The sequence below is a fragment of the Malania oleifera genome, chromosome 2 (genome assembly GCF_029873635.1).
Source record: "Malania oleifera isolate guangnan ecotype guangnan chromosome 2, ASM2987363v1, whole genome shotgun sequence".
Lineage (NCBI taxonomy): Eukaryota > Viridiplantae > Streptophyta > Magnoliopsida > Santalales > Ximeniaceae > Malania > Malania oleifera.
The window spans coordinates 4,201,561-4,219,106 of NC_080418.1; the positions used below are offsets into that span (position 1 = coordinate 4,201,561).

Genomic DNA, 17,546 nt, shown 5'->3' on the forward strand with positions numbered 1-17,546 from the left:
CTATAAGAGGTGTGAGTATAACTGCTGCGTATATGTGAACAAGCTTGATAATGGTTCTCTTATTTTCTTGTTGTTGTATGTCGATGATATGTTGATAGCTGCAAAAGATTTAACTGAGGTGAATCAGTTAAAGGACCTGTTGTATAAGGAAAATAGACATGAAGGATCTGCTCGACCAAGAAAATACTTGGGATGGAGATTCGCTATGACAGAACTGCAAGGAGATTTTGGCTATCTAAGGGTTGTTATGTATAGAAGGTGTTGGAGAGGTTTAACATGACTGATGCAAGACCAATGTGTACACGTCTAGCGAACCTTTTCAAGTTGTCTACTGCAGATTGCCCAAGTACGGATGAGGAAATCTGAGACATGTCAAAGGTCCCCTATGCTAGTGCTGTGGGGAGTTTGATGTATGTCATGGTGTGAACGAGGCCAGATTTGGCTCATACGGTCTGACTATCTTCTATATATAAAACTTTGCCAATCTACTCATGGAGTAGTTAATTCTGATTGGAAGAAAATGGACAGTTTTCGTCAATCGATTGACGACTATCCAGATGGCGTCCTGTCCATGAAGTGTCAGCAGTAACCCTATGATAAAATCCATAGAAATGTGCTCCCACTTCCATTTAGGGATGTGAAGTGGTTGTAACGGTCCCGCCGGTCTCTGATGCTCAGCATTCACCTACTGGTATGTCAAGCACTGCTCTACGTATTTTTCAATTTATTTCTTCATATTACAGGGAATGATATGCCTCTTCCAAAATAGTCTTTTTAATCTCAGCATCTGCCGATACACATAATCTGGTACGAAACCTAAAGACTCCCTCATATGAGACATTAAAATCTTCTCTCTCACCCCTCCGCACTTTATCCATAATTTTCACCAACTCTTCACCCTTTATCTGAGTTGCCTTGATCCTTTCCTGCAAAGTGGGTTGGATTACCAGGTTGGCGATGAATGCCTAGTGATTTTCCTCTACTAATTACACACCCAATCTTTTTAAATCCATCCTGATCTGGGCTAAGCTACCACTATTGATATCAATGCATCCACTGATTTCCGACTCAAGGCATCGACTACCACATTAGCTTTTCCTAGATGGTAACTGATGATATAGTCATAATCTTTAATCAGTTCAAGTCATCTTCTCTATCTCATATTTAACTCCTTTTGCGTGAAAAAGTATTTAAGACTTTTGTGGTCTATGAAGATCTCGCACCTACCCCTATACAGATAGTGCCTCCAAATTTTCAACGTATAAACCACCGCTGCCAATTCCAGATCATGTATCGGATAATTCTTCTCGTACTCCTTGTGTTGTCGAGAAGTATAAGCTACAACTTTCTCTTGTTGCATCAACACGCATCCGAGTCCTTTTTGAGATGCATCACTATAGATTACAAAACTCCATTTTCCTGAATGGATTGTCAGAATCGATGTAGTGATAAGTCGCTACTTTAATTCTTGGAAACTTTGTTCACATTCATATGTCCATTCGTATCTTACACCCTTCCTGGTCAACTTTGTCAGCGGGCCTGATAACTTAAAAAATCCCTCCACAAATTGGCGATAGTATCTTGCCAATCCCAAGAAACTCCTGATCTTGTGGACATTTTTCGATCTTACCTAGTCTAGCATTGCCATTATCTTTCTCGGATCTACAGATTTACCTCCCCTGGATATCACATGCCTGAGGAATGTGACCTATTCCAACCAGAATTCATACTTCTTAAATTTGACATACAACTTCCTTTCTCTTAGCATCTGAAGAACTACTCTCAAATGGTCCTCGTGCTCCTCGAGGCTCCTTGAATATACCATAATGTCGTCAATAAAAACCACAACAAACTATTCCAGATAATGATGGAAGATCCTATTCATTAGGTTCACGATCCTCTGAAAACACATAAAGAAAATCCTTCACTATTGAGATATCTTCCAACTTTAATCCCTCCTCCGACGCTTCTTTCACACAGATCGGATACCCCTGGCATCCCTTCTAAAGCAATCTCCTCGCTTGAATAGGTGATAACATCTGCGGTGAGGAGCGCACGCACGTCCCAATGTATTGGTAATCCTGCTCCCCTAGAGGTCTGAAGACTACCTCTTCTTATAGCAGTTAATACTGGCATAGTTGGCAGCCAACCCGTTCATCCTCAAGATCACCTCAAACCCATGCATATTGAGGACCACCAAATTAGCAAGCAATGTGTAATGACCCAAAAATTCATACCATTTATTATTATTTTTTCATATATATATATATATATATATATATATATATATATATATATATATATATACTGTGAGTTATACTACTTTGATACCCCTGATACTACCTACTAGAAAACACTTATGTAGCGGAAAATATAAAACTGTATAACCATATTTATAATACCTAAGTTAATTATTTTTCCCCAAAATATACATACTTAAACACATGTCTCCCTAGCAACAACTACCAAAAACTCGTGAAATCTACCCACAAATACATCTCTCTGAAAACACTTACCCTACAGATAGGGTAGTGCCAATGACCTCTCTATCTCCGAACATGATCTGTTCGTCTAGTTGGATCACCTGAAATATTTAAATCATTAGGATGAGACAACTCTCAGTAAGATGAAATATGCTATTACTAGTGTGTGACAACTAAGTTCACGCGAATTATATACTGATAAATAACTAAAGCTGAGATAACATGCAAAATATCATACAATATAACTCACACCTATGTGGCTTAAAATATAATTGTAATATCTGACTTTCTATTTAAACATACTTCTAGTACTATAATTTATATATGTTGATAAACTATAAATTTGTATCTATATATTTATATAATTGAGAAAACATCCCTGGATGGATGAATGTCATGATTTAAACCCCTCATTACAGGGTTGTGCGACCCGTAGGCGAGACTTAACACTAGTTGGACTATCAGGATAAATCAACTGAAACTCCAATCAGACCGGCTGCCTCAACCCATAACACTGGGGAGCCTGCAATCTCTCCCAAGGCACGGTACTGAAAACCTTTATCATCAAACCGGCCGCCTCAACCCAGAATACTGGAGAGCCTGCAATTCCTCCCAAGACACAGTCAACTACGCATAAATCCACATACTATCTGAGGTATGTGGTTGCACTCTAATCTGAAATAGTTACGGTACTGTGCTCTAAAAACTAAACTGATCCATCACGGTCTGATACTATGTATATAATTATCTTATTGTTTTACTATGATTATGATATAGCTGAAATACCATTACTCCGAAATAACTAATATGAATATTCTGAAGAATCTAAATAACAGTAATAACTGATCTGAATAAACTGAGATATTTATTTGTTATGGTTTTGTAATCTGATTATCATGGTGTTTTTTTTTTTTGGAAAAATGCTATAGATCAAAACTCTGTAGATTCTTTATAATAATTTTCTGCATATATATACTATAAAACATGATAATAATATTTTCTGCATATACATATTGTAAAACATGATAATAATATTTTCTGCATATACATACTGTAAAACATGATAATAATATTTTCTACATACTGTAAAACATGATGTTTGAAGAATTTTCCCTGAAACACATATATTTTACTGATAAAGTTTCTAAAATTACTAGCATAGCATATTTCCCTTACTTGGCAAATTAAACTCGTCTACTAATTCTAGCTCACGCCCATGATGTTCATAATTCCAAAATCCTGAAATTATACACATATATATATTTAACTGAATTTCTAGAATAATTTTCATGCCCACATTTCCTAAATTATAAACTATTTATCATCTTACTTGGGTTCCTGGGAACACCCACTAGGTTCCCTAGCCTGCTTGCAATATATGCACCAAACCCTGAATTCACAATACCCTAGTTTAATCACCCCAAACACCAGTATATCAACATCTAATACAAAATCTAGGTTCAGAGAAGCCTACTAACCAAATGAACCTTAAATAACCTACTTACCCTGATTTTTGGATGGTGCCCAACCTTCTCAAACCAAAATTTTGTTCCAACCAGGTTGTAGAGAATCTCCCTAGAATCAACATGGTAGCTTCTGATCGTCGAATCGGGGAGAGACGGAGCCAGAAACCTGGAAAGAAGGCAAAGGGAGCGAAATCTAGTAAGAGAAAACGAAAAAGGGAAAAGAATTCTCACTAAAACGTGATTTTTGCATATATACAGACTGCTGCCACGTGTACTCGTCAACGAACCGAAGAAGGGAGTTTGTTGACGAAGGTCAAAAGCTCGTCGACGAATCAATGGGTCTGATTACCCCCCTCTTGGTATCTCTTCATCTACGAACAATGAAACTCGTCCACGAACACTATAAGGTAGTTCGTCGACGAAGTCAAGATGTTCGTTAACGAACCCTGTTTTTGTCCTTTTAAAATTTTCCCTTCTCTCTATTATTTAATTATTATTAGTTCCAGGTCTCTACATTCTCCCCTCCTTATAAAATTTCGTCCTCAAAATTCGCTATCTATATTATACACCATTCTTTGAGGAAAAAATTACTACTTATTTTATTACTTACCCTCTCTTGTGGCGGAGGAATACCGTGGTTATAATTAGGGTTCTGGAAGATTACAAATATATACATAAAAGAAAATTCTCTCAAAATCAAAAACACTATCTATCCTATAATCTAATATAGAATTCATACTTTAGTTATGTTGGACTGAAATAAACAATACTGATTTTATGTGAATTATTATCCCTAACTATTATTGATCCTCACCAAATAAATGTGGGTATTTCTATCGTATCTCCTCTGCTAACTCCCACGAGGCCTCCTCTACTGAATGATTTTTCCATAGGACTTTCACTAGTGGAATTCTTTTAGTGCGCAACTTATGTTCTTTGCTGTCTAAAATCTACACTGGAGTCTCCTCATATGCTAATGTATCTCTGATTTCTATTTCCTCGTAGTTGATCACATGGAAGGGATTTGAGATATATTTCCTCAGTATGGAAACATGAAATACGTCATGAATTATGGATAGAACTGGTAGTAAAGCTAGCCAGTAAGCAACTGAACTCACTCTCTCTAGTATCTCGAATGGACCAATAAACCTAGGGCTCAACTTACCCTTCTTCTCAAACCTCATGACTCCTCTCAGTGGTGCTACTTTCAAAAACACCTAATCTCCCACATCAAACTCTAACTTTTGGCGGCGAGTATCTGCGTAGCTTTTTTGACGACTTTGAGCTACACTGATCCTGTCTTTAATTAGTCGGACTTTATCGTACGCCTGCTGCACTAATTCTAGTCCTAAAACTTGCGTCTCACCCATTTCTCCTAGTATAGTGAAGAACGACACCTCCTACCATATAACACTTCATAAGGTGCCATGCCGATGCTGGCTTGATAGTTGTTATTATACGCAAACTCAACCAGCAACATATACTGGGTCTAACTACCTCCAAAATCTAGTACGTATACTCGTAGCATATCCTTAAGTATCTAAATCGTTCTCTCTATTTGCCAATCAATTTGAGGATGAAATGTTATACTGAATGATAACTGAGACCCCAAAGTCTCCTGTAAGCTCCTCCAAAATCGTGATGTGAAACGTGGGTCACGGTCCAAAATTATGGATACTGACACTCCATGGGGTCGAACTATTTCCTGAATGTATATCTCTTCCAGTCTGTTCATAGGGTAGCTAACTCTAATAGGTAGGAAATGAGCAGTCTTTGTCAGTCAGTCTATAATCACCCAAATGGCGTTCTGTCCATGTAGTGTCGACGGTAACCCTGTGACGAAATCCATAGATATATGGTCCCACTTCCACTTGGGAATGTGGAGTGACTACAACTATCATGCTGGCCTCTAGTGCTCAGCCTTTACCTACTGGCACGTCAAACACTGTTCTACAAATTCAACTATTTCCCCTTTCATGCCGCTCCTCCAGAATGACTTCTGGAGATCCTGATACATTTTAGTGCTTCCTAGATGTACTATGTATAGAGATCTATGTGTCTCCTCTAAGATAATCTTCCTAATCTCAACATATGCTAGAACGCATAGTCTGGCATGGAATCTCAGAGCTCTATCCTCTGAAATATTGAACTCCTCCCCCTGTCCATCCTGCACTTTCTCTATCAACTCTACCAATTCTGTGTCATTCCTCTGAGTATCTTTAATTCTCTCTTGCAACGTAGGATGTAACACCATGTTAGCAATGAATGCCTGGTGATCACCCTCTATTAGCTCCACGCCTAGCCTCTCCAAATCCATCTGAATAGGATGCTAAACCTCCACTACTTATATCGTTGGTCCTGCTACTTTCCAGCTCAATGCATTAGCCACCATGTTTGCTTTTCCTGGGTGGTAGCTAATGGTGCAATCATAATTCTTAATGAGTTCTAACCATCTTCTTTGCCTTATATTCAATTCTTTCTGGGTGAAGAAATACTTCAATCTTTTATGATTAGTGAAGATCTTGAATTTCCCACCATAAAGATAATGCTTCCAAACCTTTAGAGCATATTACCACTGCAGCTAACTCTAAATCATGTACTGGGTAGTTCTTTTCATATTCTTTAAACTGTCGAGAAGCGTAGACAATAACTCTTTCATGCTGCATTAACACACATCTAAATCCCTTCAAAGATGCATCACTGTATATAACAAATTCATCCTCCCCTGATGGAATAGACAATACTGCTGCAGTGACTAACCACCGCTTCAAATCCTGGAAACTCTGCTCATAATCATCGGTCTATTCAAACCTCATATTTTTCCTTGTGAGTTATGTCAATAGACCCAATAATATGGAGAAACCATCCACAAAACGCTGGTAGTACCCTGCCAGACCTAGGAAACTTCTAACCTCCTGAATATTCACTGATCTCACCCAACTCACTATTGCTTCTATTTTACTCAGATCAACTGATATGCCGTCCTCGGAGATCACATGCCCGAGGAAAGTAACCTGGCTCAACCAAAATTCAAATTTCTTGAATTTAGCATGTAACTTCTTCTCCATTAACACCTGCAGTACTAGCCTCAGATGATCCTCATGCTCCTCAAAACTTTTCGAATAGATTAGTGTATCATCAATAAATGCCACAACAAATTGGTCTAAGTACTGGTGGAACACTCGATTCATTAGATCCATAAACATTGTCCGTGCATTAGTCAATCCGAACGGCATTACCAGGAACTCGTAGCACCCATACCTGGTTCAGAAAGTTGTCTTTGAAATGTCCTCCGCTCTAACTTTCACTTGGTGATATCCCGACCGAAGGTCAATCTTGGAGTAGACTTAGGTCCCTTAGAGCTGATCAAATAAATCTTCAATTCTAGGAAGATGATATTTATTCTTGATTGTTAATTTGTTTATCTCTCTATAGTTAATGCACATCCTCATAATCCTGTCTTTCTTCTTCATAAACAGGGCTGATGCTCCCCAAGGCGACATGCTAGGCCTAATAAATCCTTTATCCATAAACTCTTATAGCTGGTCTTTCAATTCTTTCAGTTCAACTAGAGCCATTTTGTACGGCGCATTAGATATTGGTTGGCACCCTGGTAGTAAATCCACGGTAAATTCAATCTCTCGATCTAGTGCTAAGCCAGACAATTCCTTTGGAAAGACATCTGCAAATTCTCTGACTACTGGAATATCGGACTGTTTCAATTCTTCTTTTAGCAACTCCCTTATATAAGCTACATATCCTTGACAACCTCCCTGAAGTAGTCTCCTCACTTGAATAGCTGACGCTAACTGTGGCGTGGCGCGCACACGTGAACTTACAAATCTGAATTCTTGCTTACCTAGGGGGCGTCTGGAAATCACTTCTTTTCGATGGCAATCTATGCTGACATAATTAACTGTCAGCTAGTCAATACCCAATATCACATCGAACCTTTGCATATCTAACACCACAAGATCGGCTGGTAGCACTTTCTTCTGAATGCTCACTGTAAAGTTTTTAAGTATCCTCCCACACCTCACTACTGATTCAGTCAGCGTAATTACTGACAATTCAACAACTATGCCTCAAACCCAGCTAATTTAGCATATCCATATGATCTGTGCAAAACTGCAAGTGCACAGTATCATAGTTTTATAATATAGTGATGTGAAGAGTATCGTCCTCAAGGATTAGTGTCTTAATTTTACCAAGTACTGAAATTGTACTAATCTTGATTTTATTTAAAAAGATTAATAATTTTAGAATTCAAAATTGAAATAAGGTTACTTTAAATAAATTATTCAAGGGAAAATAAAACTGGTTGCCACGTATCAAATTAATGAGGGTGAAAACTTCTACGAAACCAATTTCACCTAGTTTCTCACTATGCTTTACTCATCTCGCTAATTTGACTTCATTTTCTCTGTTTGTTAGCAAATTTTCAATTTTTCCAAAAACCTCTTTCGATAGTCAATCAGATTCTATTCTTGTTTATTATTTAATATAAGAACATGCAAATTAATAACGCAAGAACGCAATAAGACCCTCGATTTTTTAATACTACGTAAGTTCATACAAGTCTTTTGATCTCTATATTCACTTACGCTGAATTATCTAAGATCTATTCTATAATTCCCCTTTTTGGTAGCAAATCACAAAACTAACATCATCTAATTAATGGTTAGTTAATTAAAAGTATTAAGCGCAGAATAACTCAGACAAACATTAAAGAAAGCTACTTTATATTAGTTCATGTCGAAAATTAAATCAAACATAAATGATTTCACCATTATTTGGAGAGTAGAAGACAAAACAACACCCACAACACCAATGTTGCGCACCGTGAACACTCCGAGCACCGCCATTGTTCGCCGTTTATTGGTTCCCAAACAGATATTAATTTTTCAGCGTACCGCCAATCACCATTGCTGTTTGTGTGTTGAGTTTGCGTAGCACCCCAAAAGAAATCAAAAAGAATATTTCCCTTTTTTTTTTTTTTCCTGCGCATGGCCTCCTCTCCCAGCTGCTCCTGTCGAAGACTGCCCTCAGAGATTCCAAGAAAGAAGCCTCTCAAAAGAATAACTCCTAGCTGCTTGTTCGTGTTCCTCTCTCTACGGCTTCCTCTCTGTGCGCACCCTCTCTCCTCTTTTTTTTAGGTTCCCCCAAAAGAATGCTTTATATCCTCTCCAAAACCAAACTTTTTTCCTCCTAAAGTAACCTAACGGGCTGCCTTCTTCTAACACCCAGTGCTTCCCCACGGCTTGCATGGCTTCCAGCTGCATGGCCAGGTCACATCAAATTCGACCCTCCTTCTTTGCTTTTCAAGCCCACGCATCTCTCCAGGCCTGCCCATCTCCTTTTTTTTTTCTTCTTTAGTTTGCAAGCCCATCTTCACTCAGGCCTGCACACGCCCTTCATGGCTAGCTCATGCGCCCAAATGCATGGCACTGTTCACGTGCTAGCCCATGGCTTTAGCTTCTTCACGAGTCCAAGCATATCTGAGTCCTCTCTATTTTATTTTTGGGTTTTATGCGCACACACAAACCCTCTTCTAAAGTCCATGGACACACGCTCATCTTCACATGCATGCATAGCCTGCAATATTAAAACACACATGTCTGTGAATTTTTCGACAAAATAGAATAATTATCTCAAAATTATCAAATGAGCTCATTAATTAAACTATTGGACATGTTCAGGCATTTTAATTAAAATTACACTTTTTGATTCATGAATTAAATGTCTAATTACACAACTTTTATGCGCAATGACACCTCCCAACTAACGTTTTACTAGTATTTAGCAAATAACATGAATGCAATCTAGGGTGATACCCACAAATTTCAAATTCAATGAATATAAAATGAATGCACATGCGATACAACTATATCATTTCACATACAGGAATATCACCAAATTGCACACAAGCTCATTCCTACATAATTCACGCAACTTTGAAGTAAATCACTCATGCAAGTTTCATCATTATATAGTCATTAAGAACAATATACTCACATTAACCAGCAATCACAATTGAGAGTAAATGTAGTCATATAAATTCAAGTATAACTAGGCAAAATCTTGAAGAATGTGTAATGTGTATAACTCGTTACACCCAGGAGATCCATGGACACCTAAAGAACTGTCGCTTTGACTCAGCCTAACTGATATACCCTAAAAAACACTCAAAAATGATGGGTTCACTCGTCATATGTGAAGAGGAGTGACATAATCAAACATCCCACATATTATAAGGAACAAACGCTAAATGTACGAAGTGAACTAGTCTGAAAAGGATCCAACCTATTTACGAGGTGTCGAGTCGTTCACCCTAGCATCTTCTCATCTACTCGTCATATCCAACCAAGACCACTAATTACGCGCTTAAATTGCGTAATTAGGTGTTTTAATTCATGCATTAAGAATTATATTTTTAATTAAATGCGTAATTATTCTCAATATTTTAACAGTGTATTCTATTTATAATATTTAGGTTTTATTGAGTAATTTATGAATATTTGGTATTTTTTATTGCAGGACAACTATTGGAAGCTAAAACCGACACTACTTCGTAATATGGGCGTAACTTTCTCGTTCGAGCCCCGGTCGAAACAATCCAAAGTGCTGTGGAGAGGCGAGAAAGTGCTCTACAACTTTTTTGTTTTGAATTTTGAAAGATATGGGCTTTAGGATGTTCAAAATTGGGCTTGTTCGTTAGGAAACGGAAAAAAGAAAAAAGAAGAAACAAGAAAAAAAAAACAAAAAAAAAAATTTTAATTACCTTGATTTGACCTGGCCATGCAGTCGGGTCCTTCATCCTTGTGCATTGGTAGGTCTTAGGGGGGCCTTATATATTTCTTTTTTTTTTTTACCTCTCTTCCCAAACGGCCTTTCCTCTCTTCTCTTTCAACCTCACTCTCCCTTCCCTTCCTTTCTTTCTCTTGGCCTATTGCCATACCCGAAGCTCTCTTCTCTCTTACTTCTCTCTTTCCTTTCCTCTCTCTCCCTTACTTCTCTCATTTTCTCCTGTCTCTGCAACCCAAGAACGCCAACTGAGACCCTGCTCCTAGCTTCTTCTATTGCTGCCATACCCAAGAAACCAAGAAGCCCCTAGGTGCTGCTGTTGCTTTGCCCATTGTTGTGTGTTGCTCTCCTGCTGCTCCAAACACGACCTTTCCTGCTGCTCCAAACACAACCAGCACCTTCTTTTTTTCTTTTTCTCTTTCTTTCTCTTTTTCTTTCTTTGTTTTGTTTTTTTTTAGTTCTTTTTGTCATTGCTTTTAAAGATTTGAATAATTGTTATTTTTGGTAAAGTTTTATTTAAAGTTTTAATTTTTAAATCTTGTTTGGGTGTTATTATTGAGGTTTATTTAATTTCTTTCTCTCTTAATTAATATTAGTATGAGATTTAATTTTTTCTTGAGTTAATTTTTATTTGATAAAGTTTAGTTTGGTTTCTTGAAAAAAAAAAATTACAAAAAAAAGAAAAAAAAATCTTTTTTTTCGGATTTAATTTGGTTGTCTTCTTTAAAATTTAATTTTTGATGGGTTCTCTTTAAATTAAGTGTAGTTTAACTAAAGCCCAAATTTTTATCTTGTTTCTGTTTATCGTTAATTGTTAAAGAATTAAATTTTCGTTCTTGATTGCGTACAATTTGGTTTTTGTTCGAGTTTGTGTTTGATTGAGTTTTTTAATTGCACGCTTAAGCTATGTAGGAAAGTAATCATCTTTAGGTTTTCTTTATCCGAAGTTCAACGTAGGATTTAATTCTTGTCTGGTTAATTAAATATAGGGTCGTTTCTCGTTATAATTTAATTTAGTGTGTGTTAGGATTTATAATTTAACTTGTACGTTCTTTTAATTCATCAAAAGAAAATCTCAAATATTCCATAAAATCCAAATATGAACTGTATTCAGTAACCTTTTTGTTTCTTAATTTCTTTAAGATTACATAAAATTTGGAATTAAACTACATTTCCTAAGAAGACAATCTAGCCCTTGGGCTAACTATTACATGACTGAACTCCTATACTTGGAATAGCTTTCGAAATGCTCATTTTTCGAGTGAGTCAAGTTTTTGGCGCCGTTGCCGGGGAATGTTAGTTTAGTTTCAAACTAGTATTTTTTCTGTTATTTTAATTTTTCTCATGAAAAAGAAAAAGAAAAAAAAAAGAAAAAAAATTGAGTTTTGAAGAAAATATGGCTGCACCTGTACTGTGGAGATCCAAAGAATTATAGTAATTAAATAATAAAAGAAATGAGAGAAAAGAAATTTTTTTTTTTTAAAAAAAGAAAGAAGAAGAAGGGGAAATTCAGTAGGGTCTCGTCGACGAGTGTAGAAGTGCTCGTCCATGAGCAGGGCTCTTAGGCTTGTTGACGGGGACGAGTGTCTCGTCGACGAGAAATTATCGAGAGAACTATTTCCAGAGCCTGAAACTCGTCGACGACGAGAAGGTGTTCCTCAACAAAACTCTTCTTGGACTCGTCGATGAGGATATGTGACTCGTCGACGAGGCCACGTGGATAAGCATTTCTATAAAAGACCAAGAACACATTTTTGGTGAGAGGAACATGCAGAAATACTCTCTCTCTCTTTCTCTCTCTCTAACCTCGGCTCCTCTACCTTCTCTCTAGAAATTCGAACTCATTTCACACCGGTTCGACAATCCGAAGCCACCACATTACTACTCAGATGGTTCTCTACAAAACTACTAGAATAAATTGTTGGTTAGGCAAACTTGGGTACCATCCCAAAATTTGGGTAAGTTAATTATTTTAAGTTTTATTGGGTTTTTTGGTATTTATGGACTGAGGAGGTGTAGTAGATGAAATAATATTGAAGTTTTTCTAGGAAAAAAAATGTGAATTTCAGGGCGTTGAGTTAGGAATACCACATGAGTAAATTTAGTTAAATTTGTGGGGTTTTCAGTAGTCAGGTAAGAGGATAAATCAAGTCAGTTTATTTTTATGAAAATTTATTATTTTTAAACAGCGTGTATTTATAGTAATTATATATGTTATACTAGAATATTTGGGAATACTACTGTTGAACAAGAAAACAGTTTTAAAATGTTTAAACAAGAATATATTCAGCTTAGATATTCAGTTTCAATACTATATAAATTTGTGTGCCATGAGTATCATTTTACAAATGCTATGTTATGTCATATTTTCAGTAAAAACATGTTACATCAGTTTTTTAGGAAAACCATAAATAATACAGGAAATTATGGTTTCGAAATTTTATAATAAATAGTACAAATTTCAGTTCAGTATGTTATAATATACTCGGCACAAGGCCGTGATTGATAGTCGGCGCAAGGCCATAATTATGTATGTCATTCGGCGCAAGGCCGTGATTATGTATGATATGTCAGAATTCAGAAAAATGCTATTAATCTAGTTTTATGTTAAATCATTATATGTAAACATACTATATGTTATCAGAACCTGGATGGTTAAGTTCAGATCGGTATTCAGGGTTCGGTATCGTAGCTATTCAGTTTAGTTAAGACTAGTTCTACAACACTTGCCAATAGAGAGTGTGGGAAATGGATAGTCAATGTGGTTTCAGTGTAGTGTTGTAGACGTCCCCCTGGCAGTCCAAACCAAGGTGGGGCGGGCCCATCGTACTTATAGATACATTTGACTTGGCAGTGGTCGGCCAGCTATTGTCAAGTCTCGCTTTTGGGCTGCACAACCTAGTCATGGGGGGTAATACATGACATCAGCTAACTATCCATCCTATGTAATATTTCAATACTATTAGTTATAGAAGATGATTTTATAATAATTGAAATTCAATATAATTTAACATGATCATGATTATGTATGTTTTATCCAGTATTATATCACTAGATTTCATCCAAACATGTGTTATGTATTGTTTATCTATTATAGTACGAATATACTTATATTGCCACACAACTGATATTAGTTTATTTCCCTTATTGAGAGGTGTCTCACCCCAACTTTCAAAATGTTTTAAGGAATCCAAATAGATAGGCGAACCGAGTTTCACCCTGATAGAGGCAGTTCATACTAACCCGGTAGGAGGGTGAGTTACTGGACTGGGGTCAGATGATTATTGGATTATGATCCTTGTTTTTCCTTTTGGTATTTTGGAGGATTGTATATTTATATTTACAGAAATGTTATGTATTGTAGTAAAACTCTAGTACTGTTTGTTATGGATGAAATTTATATTTTCCATTGCTTAGGTGTTCGCTATGTATGATAGGTGTATCCTCGACACCCACGGGTTCGGGTTGATTTTGCTATATTGGTATCAGGATTATTATTAAGAATGATATTTATGTATGTGAAGAAAAAAAATAATGGTAAAATAAGTAGGTCATTACAGTTTGGTATCAGAGCCTAGGTTGTTAGGTTTTGTAGACTTTAGAATGCAGTGGAAACAATACCAGAGTATAGGACAAAGGAATTTGAGGTTTTGTTTTGTAGTCTGGATGTAAGACTTCCGTGATGGTTTATGTGTCTTTCCTTGGGTGACGATTTCAGGAAAGTTATAGCAAACTATTGTCGGGTTGGGTGTCTAGGTTGCAGATTGAACATTGAATTAAGATGAGAGATGATAAATTAATTAAAGATATAATATACTAGTTAGATGAAAAATGTTGGATATGTTATGGTAATAGGGTCCTAAAGCCAAGTTTATTATCTTTTCAGGATGTACCCTAGAGGTGGTAGTGCGCATGCAAGTGGTAGTGAGGGTGTTGGGCCCTCGGGTGCAGCTAGTGGCGACTCAGATGCAATATTACGTAGCATGACTCAGCAAGCCATGACTGAAATTGCCAGACTATCTAGGGAGTAGGGAAGTCTATCTACAGGCCATAGATGTACGATTAATAAGTTTACAAAGATGAATCCTTCAGCTTTCTTAGGAGGAACTGATCCTGTAGTCGCTGAAAACTGGATGCAGGAGATTGAAAAGGTGTTGACAATATTGCAGTGTACAGAGGAGCAGAGGGTTCTATTTGCCATGTATAAACTGACTAGAGAGGCCTAGAGATGGTGGACGATAGTGAAACTCCTGGAGCAGCAGAGGTCAGTGCCTATAAAGATGACATGGGGTCGATTCAAAGAAATATTTTTAGACAGATACTTTCTGGCCTCGTCTAGAGAAGCCAAGGTAGAGGAGTTCTTGAATCTGAAGTAGGGATAGCAGACAATGCAGCAGTATGTGGCGGGGTTCATTGAATTATCTCGCTTCGCCCTGTACATTATCCTGGACGAGACGAAGAAAGTAAGACAGTTTGAAAGAGGCCTGAGGCAAGAATTATATAAGCAAATGGCAATACTGAAACTGTAGGACTTTGCCAAGCTAGTAAACAGAGCAACGATGGTAGAAGTCAGAGAGTGTATGGATGATAAGGAACAGAAATAGAAAAAAAGATCCACGCCTTCAGGTTTCCAACAAGGATCCAGTCGGGGTTCGTGGAAGAAGGGTGGCTACAATAAGGATCGAGAGCAGGAGTCAGTGAGCCGTGGGATTCAGGGTACGCAGTCATACCCAGCCTATCAGATTTTGGAAAGAAACACCTGGGAGACTGGCGCGTAAGCTCAGGAAACCCGGCGTATCCAAAAAAAGAAAAAGAAAAGAGTTGTTTGATAACATCACCAATATTGTTGACATGATGGTCTTTGTTTGAAGATTCAAAAAGTAAGCTCATGTTAATGTGTTAGAATAAGAGCGGTTTAAGACCACAAACTTATGATAGTTGATTGTCTAATCCAAAATTTTGATTTTTCATTTCATCACACTAGAACAAATTTTTATTTTTACTTTTATATAAAGAAAAAATAAGATAGAATAAAGAAAAAATAAGATAGAATAAAGAAAAAATAAGATAGAAAAATGTATTTCTTTCTTATTTTCTTTCCTTTTTTCAAATGAAAATTTATATCTATATGGAGCCATTATGGTTGCAATATAAACATCTGGCTCATGCAATTTTATCAGCTTACTTTTTGAAAAAATGTTGAAGTAGATTACCGTAAGTACTTATTGGTAAAAGGGATTGAGGTGGTGTTAGTCAAAGAAAATATGCATCTTCTCTCTTGAAAATTGTGGATGTAACGACCTACTAAATAATTTTTCGTAATATACATATAAACTGATATTTACACTGCTCTGTTAGCTGCTGATATAAATCTAACTATAACCTAAGCAACGAGAAGCTGAGTTCACATGAATCTACAACCACATATATACAATACAATACCAGAGTGCTAGACTATTCTCAAAATACACATATACCACTGAACAAGACTATAAAAAAATACTCTCCTCCCTAAAAGGACTCACTTTGCTGACAGGGCATCATTATAGCCCTTCTACCTGCAAGCCTAGTTTGCTCGCCTAACTGGATCACCTAAAAAATATCAATTTATTGGGATGAGACGACGCTCAGTAAGACGAAATATGTTATTGCTAGTGTGTGGCAAGTGAGCTACATGCTTGTAAAATCTGATTTAGAAAAATACCATAAATAACGCAACTTAATAAAACCTGTATACCTACTGCAAAATAAATCATACCTAGGTTGCTTAACATAAATTGATTTTTCTGAATATTATTTTCATAATACTGCTAATATTTATAGGTAAGACTATTTTCTGTAAAGTTGATCATACGTATATATAATAATTAAGAAAATTCCTTGTATGGATAATTGAAAGTCATGATTTAACCTCTCATGACAGGGTTGTGTGGCCCGAAGGTGGGACCTAATCTGGCTGATCGACCAGTATAAGTCAACTGAACTCCAACAGTCAGATCGGCCCCCTCAACCCATATCTGATGTGGAGTCTGTCCACAACATTGACATGATTGACTTCTGAATATCACATACTATCTGAGTTGTGGTTGCACTATAAACTAAATATAGCTACGATATCGTGCTCTGTTGGCTGAATATGGTTCATCAGGGTCTAATACTATATATAAATAACTCATATTTCTAAAATATTGCTTTTACTATGATTTTGTAACAACTGAAATAACCATAACATTATATAAACCAATCTGAATCAACTGTAATAACTGAATATCTTAGATATCTGCATAATTGAATAACTGAAGTATCTGATTAACTGTAGTAACTGAATGTTATGGTTCTGTGGTTCGTAATCATAATATTCTGAAAATATTATAAAATACAAGTTTATGTACGTATACTGAAAGACATGGTATTCTGAAAATTTCATAAACCCTGTGCTAATCTAATATTAAACTCATGCCACACAACTAAATATCAATATTATTAGGCTCTGAAAACTGTATATATGGTTTGAATAATAATTTGCTAAAACATATGATTTGTACTGAATCATAATAAAATTGCCTAACATAACATATTTCCCTTACCTGATTCCTGCTAAAATTCCCTACTGTGACGGGTCCTACACCTGCGGAGTTCCCCACTCAACACCCTGAAAGCAACATTTATTAGAACAAAATATCTCTATTTCTTTGACTACTACATTTCCTACAACTGCTGGAAAGCCAAATATTGCATAAAAAGCCTTACCCTGAATTTGGGATGAAATCCAACTTCGTCCTACCAACGATCC

The 17,546-nt window shown here is 36.6% G+C and overlaps 1 protein-coding gene across 2 annotated transcripts in view; it reads left to right on the forward strand.

The window, feature by feature from the left end:
- Positions 1-17,546, forward strand: part of LOC131148544 (serine/threonine-protein kinase STY8) — a 57,531-nt gene that overhangs the window by 26,567 nt on the left and 13,418 nt on the right. The window contains exon 4 of one of the 2 annotated variants that reach the window (XM_058098301.1): positions 10,487-11,291. The exons of the other annotated variant lie outside the window; for it this stretch is intronic. Within the exon in view, the coding sequence (XP_057954284.1) occupies positions 10,487-10,505 (19 nt within the window). The 3' untranslated portion in view covers positions 10,506-11,291. Of the gene's footprint in view, positions 1-10,486; positions 11,292-17,546 lie in introns of those variants that run through there. 2 annotated transcript variants of the gene reach the window in all.